At 42.3% G+C, this 12,500-nt stretch overlaps 1 protein-coding gene across 1 annotated transcript in view; it reads right to left on the bottom strand.

Moving 5' to 3' along the window:
* sema4f (sema domain, immunoglobulin domain (Ig), transmembrane domain (TM) and short cytoplasmic domain, (semaphorin) 4F) overlaps positions 1-12,500 on the bottom strand; it is a 103,655-nt gene that overhangs the window by 5,176 nt on the left and 85,979 nt on the right. Inside the window, exons 6-11 of the mRNA XM_036987253.1 lie at positions 11,674-11,793; positions 11,294-11,448; positions 9,758-9,939; positions 3,560-3,701; positions 2,135-2,194; positions 633-798 (exon numbers count right to left, since the gene is read on the bottom strand). Of these exons, the coding sequence (XP_036843148.1) occupies positions 633-798; positions 2,135-2,194; positions 3,560-3,701; positions 9,758-9,939; positions 11,294-11,448; positions 11,674-11,793 (825 nt within the window). The remainder of the gene's footprint in view (positions 1-632; positions 799-2,134; positions 2,195-3,559; positions 3,702-9,757; positions 9,940-11,293; positions 11,449-11,673; positions 11,794-12,500) is intronic.

Raw genomic sequence — 12,500 nt, 5'->3', positions numbered from 1 at the left:
TCCATCCTCCCTTTACCGTCCATCCTCCCTTTATCATCCATCCTCCCTTTACCGTCAATCCTCCCTTTACCATCCATCCTCCCTTTACCGTCCATCCTCCCTTTACCGTCCATCCTCCCTTTACCATCCATCCTCCCTTTACCGTCCATCCTCCCTTTATCATCCATCCTCCCTTTATCATCCATCCTCTATTTATCATCCCTCTTCCCTGTATCATCCATCCTCCCTTTACCATCCATCCTCCCTTTACCATCCATCCTCCCTTTATCATCCATCCTCCCTTTACCGTCAATCCTCCCTTTATCATCCATCCTCCCTTTATCATCCATCCTCCCTTTATCATCCATCCTCCCTTTACCGTCCATCCTCCCTTTATCATCCATCCTCCCTTTATCATCCATCCTCCCTTTACCATCCATCCTCCCTTTACCGTCCATCCTCCCTTTACCGTCCATCCTCCCTTTACCATCCATCCTCCCTTTACCGTCCATCCTCCCTTTATCATCCATCCTCCCTTTATCATCCATCCTTCTTCTACCATCAATCCATCCATCCTTTATCCCATCAACACTCCTTTCTCTCCTTCCACTCCTCCTCCCCTACTTTCTCACTCCCCCCCCCCCCCCCCTCACCTGTTCCCAGGTGCAGCACGGTGGCTGCGTTTCTCTGATCATCGTCCGACCCCGTGGTCGTCCTGGTAACAGCTACTTTAGTGTACGTGATGCCCCTCCTCACCAGTAGAGGCGCTGCGATCACGTTGTTCTCCATCAGAGGGTGGTCTCTCATAAACGTCAACACCTTCAAGCATATATAATATTATTATTGTTATTATATATATATTATATTGATATAGATTAGTATATTTACATTAATATTACTATACATTATATATATATATTATATTATATTGATATAGATTAGTATATTTACATTAATATTACTATACATTATATATATATATTATATTATATTGATATAGATTAGTATATTTACATTAATATTACTATACATTATATATATATATTATATTATATTGATATAGATTAGTATATTTACATTAATATTACTATACATTATATATATATATTATATTATATTGATATAGATTAGTATATTTACATTAATATTACTATACATTATATTGATATAGATTAGTATATTTACATTAATATTACTATACATTATATTGATATAGATTAGTATATTTACATTAATATTACTATACATTATATTGATATAGATTAGTATATTTATATTATAACTATACATTATATATAAATATTATATTATATTGATATAGATTAGTATATTTACATTAATATTACTATACATTATATTGATATAGATTAGTATATTTACATTAATATTACTATACATTATATTGATATAGATTAGTATATTTACATTAATATTACTATACATTATATTGATATAGATTAGTATATTTATATTATAACTATACATTATATATAAATATTATATTATATTGATATAGATTAGTATATTTACATTAATATTACTATACATTATATTGATATAGATTAGTATATTTACATTAATATTACTATACATTATATTGATATAGATTAGTATATTTACATTAATATTACTATACATTATATTGATATAGATTAGTATATTTATATTATAACTATACATTATATATAAATATTATATTATATTGATATAGATTAGTATATTTACATTAATATTACTATACATTATATTGATATAGATTAGTATATTTACATTAATATTACTATACATTATATTGATATAGATTAGTATATTTATATTATAACTATACATTATATATAAATATTATATTATATTGATATAGATTAGTATATTTATATTATTACTGTACATTATATATATATTATATTATATTGATATAGATTAGTATATTTATATTATAACTATACATTATATATAAATATTATATTATATTGATATAGATTAGTATATTTACATTAATATTACTATACATTATATTGATATAGATTAGTATATTTATATTATAACTATACATTATATATAAATATTATATTATATTGATATAGATTAGTATATTTATATTACTATACATTACATTATATATATATATATTATATTATACTGTATTATATGTTACCTTGTCCGGCAGCTTGAGAGAAGACTCGAAGCCCTCCGCTCTCAGAGCACTGTTCAGACACTGGGTAAAGGAAAGATTTTGTTCAGATTTAAAGTTCTTAACTCCTTCATCTATCTTCATCTATCTCCTAGAACATTTAACTAGGCAGGTCCTGGTGTAGCCTGGTACAGGGTACCTGTCAGGGTCTAGGTGTTACTGGTTCTAGGTAATGTGTTCTAGACTGTACCTGTCCTGGTCTAGGTGTTGGTACTGGTTCTAGGTAATGTGTTCTAGACTGTACCTGTCCTGGTCTAGGTGTTGGTACTGGTTCTAGGTAATGTGTTCTAGACTGTACCTGTCCTGTTCTAGGTGTTGGTACAGGTTCTAGGTAATGTGTTCTAGACTGTACCTGTCCTGGTCTAGGTGTTGGTACTGGTTCTAGGTAATGTGTTCTAGACTGTACCTGTCCTGGTCTAGGTGTTGGTACTGGTTCTAGGTAATGTGTTCTAGACTGTACCTGTCAGGGTCTAGGTGTTGGTACTGGTTCTGGGTAATGTGTTCTAGACTGTACCTGTCAGGGTCTAGGCGTTGGTACTGGTTCTAGGTAATGTGTTCTAGACTGTACCTGTCAGGGTCTAGGTGTTGGTACTGGTTCTAGGTAATGTGTTCTAGACTGTACCTGTCAGGGTCTAGGTGTTGGTACTGGTTCTAGGTAATGTGTTCTAGACTGTACCTGTCAGGGTCTAGGTGTTGGTACTGGTTCTAGGTAATGTGTTCTAGACTGTACCTGTCAGGGTCTAGGTGTTGGTACTGGTTCTAGGTAATGTGTTCTAGACTGTACCTGTCAAATCAAATGTATTTTTTAGCCCTTCGTACATCAGCTGATATCTCAACGTGCTGTACAGAAAAACAGCCTTAAAACCCCAAACAGCAAGCAATGCAGGTGTAGAAGCACGGACCTGTCCTGGTCTAGGTGTTGGTACTGGTTCTAGGTAATGTGTTCTAGACTGTACCTGTCCAGGTCGAGGTGTTTGTACTGGTTCTGGGTAATGTGTTCTAGACTGTACCTGTCCTGGTCTAGGTGTTGGTACTAGTTCTAGGTAATGTGTTCTAGACTGTACCTGTCAGGGTCTAGGCGTTGGTACTGGTTCTAGGTAATGTGTTCTAGACTGTACCTGTCCAGGTCTAGGTGTTGGTACTGGTTCTGGGTAATGTGTTCTAGACTGTACCTGTCCAGGGTCTAGGTGTTGGTATTGGTTCTAGGTAATGTGTTCTAGACTGTACCTGTCCAGGTCTAGGTGTTGGTACTGGTTCTGGGTAATGTGTTCTAGACTGTACCTGTCAGGGTCTAGATGTTGGTACTGGTTCTAGGTAATGTGTTCTAGACTGTACCTGTCCAAGTCTAGGTGTTGGTACTGGTTATAGGTAATGTGTTCTAGACTGTACCTGTCCAGGTCTAGGTGTTGGTACTGGTTCTGGGTTGATCCAGTTCTCACAGGTCTTCTTCAGTTCCTTAAAGGGTCCGTCCATCACTTTACTGATGTCAGCCAGACTGTAGACACACACCGCTGACAACTCCTCATGCTCCCTACACACACACACACACACACACACACACACACACACACACACACACACACACACACACACACACACACACACACACACACACACACACACAGGAGGGAGAGAGAGAGAGGATTTGATTTATGTGATCATGTATAATGAAGGGAAGTTTCACATGTCCTTGTTGTTGTCTCTCCCTCTCTCCACTCTCTACCAGTGGGGGCTCCTCCTCAGAGGAAGGGGAGGACCATCCTCTTCAGTGAATTTCATACAAATGTAAATCGTGAAACATTCAAGAAGTTATCATTTTTAGATACAACTACACTAAATATATGCACATTGTCAAATAATTGATTAAAACACTGTTTTGCAAAGAAGGTCTACAGTAGCCTCAGCAGCACTCTGTAGGGTAATACCATGATGTAGCCGGAGGACAGATCGCCTCCATCCTCCTCTCGGTACATTGACTTCAATTCAAAACCTAGGAGGCTTGTGGTTCTCACCCCATTCCATAGGCTTACATAGTAATTATGACAACTTCCGGAGGATGTCCTCCAACCTATCAGAGGTCTTGCAGCATGAACTGACATGTTGTCCACCCAATCAAAGGATCAGAGAATGAATCTAGTACTGAAAGCATAAACTACAGCTAGAGCTGCAGTGCATCAAATGTGGTGAGTAATTAACTCAAAGAGAGCAAAAGACAACAGTTTTGAACAAATTAATTTATACCAAATATTTTTTCACTTTCACTTACCTAGTGGCAAGTGTCGCTAGCTGGTTTAGCCTACTCAAACACCCGGATCAAACAGAGAGGGATGCTATGTTAGCTAGCTGTCTATGGCTATCCAACAGAGAGGGATGCTATGTTAGCTAGCTGTCTATGGCTATCCAACAGAGAGGGATGCTATGTTAGCTAGCTGTCTATGGCTATCCAACAGAGAGGGATGCTATGTTAGCTAGCTGTCTATGGCTATCCAACACTGGAACTCTTCTAAGTCAAGGTACGTTTTTGGTTGTATGAATTTATTGCCACTGGGGCATGCAGGTGTAACTGCTTAACTGCTAAACTGCTTGCTGTACTGCGTGATTGTAGCGGGTTAACCAAACGTGTTAGTTCTAGTAGCTGTGTTGATTATGACGTTGGCTAATATGGTGACCACATTACCACCACACCGGCAGTCATGAGTCATAGAGGCCAGCATCCCGGAGTCGCCTCTTCACTGCTGATGTTGAGACTGGTGCTTTGCCGGTACTATTTAATGAAGCTGCTAGTTGAGGATTTGTGAGGCGTCTGTTTCTCAAATTAGACACTCTAATGTACTTGTCCTCTTGCTTAGTTGTGCACCGGGGCCTCCCACTCCTCTTTCTATTCTGGTTAGAGCCAGTTTGTGCTGCTCTGTGAAGGGAGTATACGCAGCGTTGTAAAAGATCTTAAATTTATTGGAAATTTCTCACATGTAATAGCCTTCATTTCTCAGAACCAGAATAGACTGACAAGTTTCAAAAGAAAGGTCTTTGTTTCTGGCCATTTTGAGCCTGTAATAGAACCCACAAATGCTGATGCTCCAGATACTCAACTAGTCTAACGAAGGCCAGTTTTATTGCTTCTTTAATCAGAACAACAGTTTTCAGCTGTGCTAACATAATTGCAAATGGTTTTCTAATGATCAATTAGCCTTTTAAAATGATACACTTGGATTAGCTAACACAACGTGCCATTAGAACACAGGAGTGATGGTTGCTGATAATGGGCCTCTGTACACCTATGTAGATATTCCATAAAAAAATCAGCTGTTTCCAGCTACAATAGTCATTTACAACATTAACAATGTCTACACTGTATTTCTGATCAATTTGATGTTATTTTAATGGACAAAAAATGTGCTTTTCTTTGAAAAACAAGGACATTTCTAAGTGACCTCAAACTTTTGAACAGTAGTGTATATATACTGTATATATAATTTTGTTGTTGTATTTTACCCTCTTTTTTAAGCAACTCCCAAACTGGCTCGGGAGGTGAAGGTCGAGTCATGCGTCCTCCGAAACATGACCTGGCAAACCACGCTCCTTAACACCTGCCCACTTAACCCAGAAGCTGCACTAATGTGTCGGAGGAAACACCGTTCCACTGACAACGAGATCAGCCTGCAGGGGCCCGGCCCGCCACAAGGGGTCGCTAGATGGCGATGAGCCATGTAAACCCCCCGGCCAAACCCTCCCTTAACCCGGATGACACTGGGCCATTTGTTTGCCGCCCTATGGACTCCCGAACACGGCCGGTTGTGATCCAGCCTGGGATCAAACCCAGGTCTGTAGTGACGCCTCTAGCAGTGCCTTAGACCGCTGCACTACTCGGGAGGCCCACGCTCAAATATTTTCTACCCCGGAGTCTGGAAGAGATCCTTTAGACCTCAGCGATGTGGTTGGGTCATTGATTGTACTGGGCGGCACACAGTTAGCTTACAATTATAGTGAATTTGGATATGATTTTAAATAACCTAGTAATAGGGATTCATTAATTAGGTTACACATTACCTTTATCTACAGAATATCTCAGCACCGTGTCCATCTCCTCCTCTACTTTATAGGGATTCATTAATTAGGTTACACATTACCTTTATCTACAGAATATCTCAGCACCCTGTCCATCTCCTCCTCTACTTTATAGGGATTCATCAATTAGGTTACACATTACCTTTATCTACAGAATATCTCAGCACCCTGTTCATCTCCTCCTCTACTTTATAGGGATTCATTAATTAGGTTACACATTACCTTTATCTACAGAATATCTCAGCACCCTGTCCATCTCCTCCTCTACTTTATAGGGATTCATTAATTAGGTTACACATTACCTTTATCTACAGAATATCTCAGCACCCTGTCCATCTCCTCCTCTACTTTATAGGGATTCATTAATTAGGTTACACATTACCTTTATCTACAGAATATCTCAGCACCCTGTCCATCTCCTCCTCTACTTTATAGGGATTCATCAATTAGGTTACACATTACCTTTATCTACAGAATATCTCAGCACCCTGTCCATCTCCTCCTCTACTTTATAGGGATTCATCAATTAGGTTACACATTACCTTTATCTACAGAATATCTCAGCACCCTGTCCATCTCCTCCTCTACTTTATAGGGATTCATTAATTAGGTTACACATTACCTTTATCTACAGAATATCTCAGCACCCTGTCCATCTCCTCCTCTACTTTATAGGGATTCATTAATTAGGTTACACATTACCTTTATATACAGAATATCTCAGCACCCTGTCCATCTCCTCCTCTACTTTATAGGGATTCATTAATTAGGTTACACATTACCTTTATCTACAGAATATCTCAGCACCCTGTCCATCTCCTCCTCTACTTTATAGGGATTCATTAATTAGGTTACACATTACCTTTATATACAGAATATCTCAGCACCCTGTCCATCTCCTCCTCTACTTCATAGGGATTGTCACACCCTGACCATAGTTTACTTTGTATATTTCTATGTTGTGGTTGGTCAGGGTGTGATCTGAGTGGGCATTCTATGTTTCATGTCTAGTTTGTCTAGTTCTATGTTCGGCCTGATATGGTTCTCAATCAGAGGCAGGTGTTCGTCATTGTCTCTGATTGGGAACCATATTTAGGTAGCCTGGGTTTCACTGTGTTTGTGGGTGATTGTTCCTGTTTTTGTGTTTGCACCAGACAGGGCTGTTTTGAGTTCTCACGTTTCTTGTTTTTTCGTTAGTTTGTTCATGTATAGTGTCGTCAATAAATTACAATGAACAACCACCACGCTGCGCTTTGGTCCGCCTCTACTTCACAAGAAGAGAATCGTTACAGGGATTCATTAATTAGGTTACACATTACCTTTATCTACAGAATATCTCAGCACCCTGTCCATCTCCTCCTCTACTTTATAGGGATTCATCAATTAGGTTACACATTACCTTTATCTACAGAATATCTCAGCACCCTGTCCATCTCCTCCTCTACTTCATAGGGATTCATTAATTAGGTTACACATTACCTTTATCTACAGAATATCTCAGCACCCTGTCCATCTCCTCCTCTACTTTATAGGGATTCATTAATTAGGTTACACATTACCTTTATCTACAGAATATCTCAGCACCCTGTCCATCTCCTCCTCTCCTTTATTCCTGTCTCCAGGGCTGTCAACAGTTTATTTAAATATGTTTTGTTGCGAAAACATGATACTATCGATGTTCACAAACAGATTTCACTTGGTTTCCTAAATTAAGCGCTGGGTAGCTGCAGGAACAGGTTTGGAGAGCCCGATGGCATACAGAGGTTTTGGCAGAATGTCACCTGTCGTGCAGTGAGACCAACAGTGGTTAATGTGTGGAGTGAAATTAGTGTTGTTATATTTATTTCTCAGTTTCTCATATTCAGCACAGCTCTGCTATAAAACCCAAGTAGCGTACCAGGCATCAGCAGGAAAACGGACCAGCAGGAAAGCACACGGCCTCCATTTGCTATTCGAGTGCCTAAGGATGTCTTTTCCCCCCGTTCCTGACCATGTGATAACGGCCCATTCTAAATCTAAACTCATTTGCCATGTTAGTAAAGGCGCGATTAAATTGAGAAGAGTCTGATGGGTGAAAATAGGATCACTTGACGAGAGAACAGCTGTGCAGCCGGAGGGACAGAACACAAGCTTTCTTTTGTGACTTTCTCAAATCATCAGTAGTCCTGTAGTCTCACCATGCAGCCCATCTATGCTTTGATTTCTAAGGTTTGTATCATTCACAACTAAAGTTGTCAAGTAACTAAATCTAGTGTATAGGACATTTTTCAAATGAACACTTTTAAGCTCAACATAGCCACTTGCTCCTGAATTGGAAAAAAATAATTTATATTTTATTCAGATAAGTTCAATTATATTCTTCTTACTATAAAATCATATAATATTAAAATAATGGCACGGGACTTATAAGCATATCTTGTCAGCTAAATGAACAAGCCTACAGCCTGTGGCAGGGAGCACAGCCAGATAACATACAGTAGGACAACTCACATTCTGTTCTTCCGAAATACATGCATTGTATGCATGGAGACCAGGAGATGCTAACACTATGTGTTAATTAATTAACGGTTAATTACCGTGAGCCCGGCAGTCTGACAAAATGTCATGACCGCCACAGGTCTAATGGTGACGAGACAATGTAGGCTGTGTGTAGCGGTTAGCGGTTAGCGGTTGTGATATGAAGGTTTGGCTTGGAAAGTTTTTTTTCCGCCTGGTCACAGACATCTGATGTGTCTCCATCCATCCTCCCCTCCCTCTATCCCTCCATCCATCCTCCATCCATCCCTCTATCCCTCCATCCATCCATCCATCCTCCCCTCCCTCTATCCCTCCATCTATCCCTCCTCCCCTCCATCCATCCCTCCTCCCTCTATCCCTCCATCCATCCATCCCTCCTCCCCTCCATCCATCCATCCCTCCTCCCCTCCATCCATCCCTCCATCCATCCATCCCTCCTCCCCTCCATCCATCCCTCCATCCATCCATCCATCCATCCATCCATCCCTCCATCCATCCCTCCTCCCCTCCATCCATCCCACCTCCCCTCCATCCATCCCTCCTCCCCTCCATCCATCCCTCCATCCATCCCTCCTCCCCTCCATCATCCCTCCATCCATCCCTCCATCCATCCCTCCATCCATCCCTCCTCCCCTCCATCCATCCCTCCTCCCCTCCATCCATCCCTCCATCCATCCCTCCATCCATCCCTCCTCCCCTCCATCCATCCCTCCATCCATCCCTCTTCCCCTCCATCCATCCCTCCATCCATCCCTCCTCCCCTCCATCCATCCCTCCATCCATCCCTCCATCCATCCCTCCTCCCCTCCATCCATCCCTCCATCCATCCATCCCTCCTCCCCTCCCTCTATCCCTCCATCCATCCATCCCTCCTCCCCTCCATCCATCCCTCCATCCATCCATCCCTCCTCCCCTCCATCCATCCCTCCATCCCTCCATCCATCCCTCCATCCATCCCTCCTCCCCTCCATCCATCCCTCCATCCCTCCATCCCTCCATTCTTACCACTGAGATGTGAAGAGACCATAGAAGTGTGTAGAGCTAGGGTCTCCAGATGTGTGTTGTTTTGTGTAGACATCAGTCAGTATGTTGTAACGCTGTCCGCTGGCTCTGTCCTCACACACCAACTGAGCCTTGAGGAAGGTGGTCCAACGCCTCTGTAACGTCTTCATACCGCCTACATCAGACTAAAGATAGATAGAGGGGGGGGTGGAGAGAGAGAGAGGAGAAAGAGGGGGGGTGGAGAGAGAGAGAGGGGGAGAGAAAGAGGGGTTGGAGAGAGAGGGGGAGAGAGGAGGGGTGGTGGGAGAGGGGGAGAAAGAGAGAGGTTGGTGGAGAGAGGGGGGTGGTGGGAGAGGGGGAGAAAGAGAGAGGTTGGTGGAGAGAGGTGGTGGTGGAAGAGGGGGAGAAAGAGAGAGGTTGGTGGAGAGGGGGTGGGGGTGGGAGAGGGGGAGATAGAGAGAGGTTGGTGGAGAGAGGGGGTGGTGGGAGAGGGGGAGAAAGAGAGAGGTTGGTGGAGAGAGGGGTTGGTGGGAGAGGGGGAGAAAGAGAAAGGTTGGTGGAGAGAGGGGGGTGTATAAAGATACAGTGAAAAGAGAATGAAGAAGGAGGAAAGAAAAAGAGAGAGAATTGATGGGTGGTCTCACCCAAAACATAAAGAGGTGGCTAGGATGGTCTCACCCAAAATATAAAGAGGTGGCTAGGATGGTCTCACCCAAAACATAAAGAGGTGGCTAGGATGGTCTCACCCAAAATATAAAGAGGTGGCTAGGATGGTCTCACCCAAAATATAAAGAGGTAGCTAGGATGGTCTCACCCAAAACATAAAGAGGTGGCTAGGATGGTCTCACCCAAAATATAAAGAGGTGGCTAGGATGGTCTCACCCAAAATATAAAGAGGTAGCTAGGATGGTCTCACCCAAAATATAAAGAGGTGGCTAAGATGGTCTCACCCAAAACATAAAGAGGTGGCTAGGATGGTCTTACCCAAGACATAAAGAGGTGGCTAGGATGGTCTCGCCCAAAATATAAAGAGGTAGCTAGGATGGTCTCACCCAAAATATAAAGAGGTGGCTAGGATGGTCTCACCCAAAATATAAAGAGGTAGCTATGATGGTCTCACCCAAAATATAAAGAGGTGGCTAGGATGGTCTCACCCAAAACATAAAGAGGTGGCTAGCATGGTCTCACCCAAAATATAAAGAGGTAGCTAGGATGGTCTCACCCAAAACATAAAGAGGTGGCTAGGGTGGTCTCACCCAAAACATAAAGAGGTGGCTAGGATGGTCTCACCCAAAATATAAAGAGATGGCTAGGATGGTCTCACCCAAAACATAAAGAAGTGGCTAGGATGGTCTCACCCAAAACATAAAGAGGTGGCTAGGATGGTCTCACCCAAAACATAAAGAGGTGGCTAGCATGGTCTCACCCAAAACTATGTGAGGAGTGGGAGTCCTATGTATTTGCTAGGATCAAGCAACGACAAAGAGACGAACAAATAGACAGACCCCCACCACCTCCTCCTCTGCCCCATAGACATACCTTGCAGACACGTGCGACCCTGGGAACTTTGACCTTAGTGTAGAGGTCGTACTCCTTGGCGACCTCAGTAAAGAAGAAGTAGATCTTGTTGTCTTCACCCTGTGGGTTGTTGTCTTCATCCTGTTGTATGAACACCGACGACACAAACTCTGGGTCTGCAGAGAGAGAGACACACATACAACGTGGGTTTAGTAGTGTGGGAAGCACAGCGTGTGTCTGTGGGTGCGTGTGTGCGTGTGCGTGTGTGTGTGCGCGTGTGTGTGTGTGTGTGTGTCTGTGTGTGTGTGTGTGTGTGTGTCTGTGTGTGTGTGTGTGTGTGTGTGTGTGTGTGTGTGCGTGCGTGCGTGCGTGCGTGTGTGTGTGTGTGTGTGTTCTCTAACCACTGAGCCAGTTGATGGATCTCTCGGTACGGATACGTTCCTGCTCCTGTCCGGTTGCCCGGGAGATATCGAACAACGTTCCCAGGAAGTTACTCGTGGCGGCCGTGTACAAGATACCTCCTAGAGAGAAAGAGAAAGAGAGAAAGAGATAGACCGGGGGGTGTAGCCATAGCTGAGTGAGTATTAGAGTATGTATTAGGGTGTGTATTTGAGTGTGTTGGACTGCTATTAAAGTGTGTATTCGAGTGTGTACTCTGGTGTGTATTAGTGTTTGCCAAGTTAATAAGTTAGCCTTGTCCGAGTCAGAACGGCCTAGAGAGAGCAACCCCAAGACAGGACACTAGTCTGTCTCCTATTTCTGCAATGAGACAGATTGATGTACCAGTACAACCCCTGGACAGGACGCTAGTCTGTCTCCTATTTCTGCAATGAGACAGCTTGATGTACCAGTACAACCCCTGGACAGGACACTAGTCTGTCTCCTATTTCTGCAATGAAACAGCTTGATGTACCAGTACAACCCCTGGACAGGACACTCACCACAGGGCAGACACTCTCACCCCAAAGCCACTGTGGTAGTTACTTACCGAGTGTAAAAACAATGCATATATTACCTGTCTGTGTGTTTGTACAGTGTATGTGTACAGTGTGTGTGTACAGTGTGTGTGTTCAGTGTGTTTGTAGAGTGTGTTTGTACAGTGTGTGTGTGTACAGTGTGTGTGTACAGTGTGATTGTACAGTGTGTGTTTGTACAGCGTGTGTGTGCAGTGTGTTTGTACAGTGTATGTGTACAGTGTGTGTGTAGTGTGTTTGTGTGTGTGCAGTGT

The sequence above is a fragment of the Oncorhynchus mykiss genome, chromosome 9 (assembly GCF_013265735.2).
Source record: "Oncorhynchus mykiss isolate Arlee chromosome 9, USDA_OmykA_1.1, whole genome shotgun sequence".
Classification (NCBI taxonomy): Eukaryota; Metazoa; Chordata; class Actinopteri; order Salmoniformes; family Salmonidae; genus Oncorhynchus; species Oncorhynchus mykiss.
This window is presented reverse-complemented; position numbering and strand designations above follow the sequence as displayed.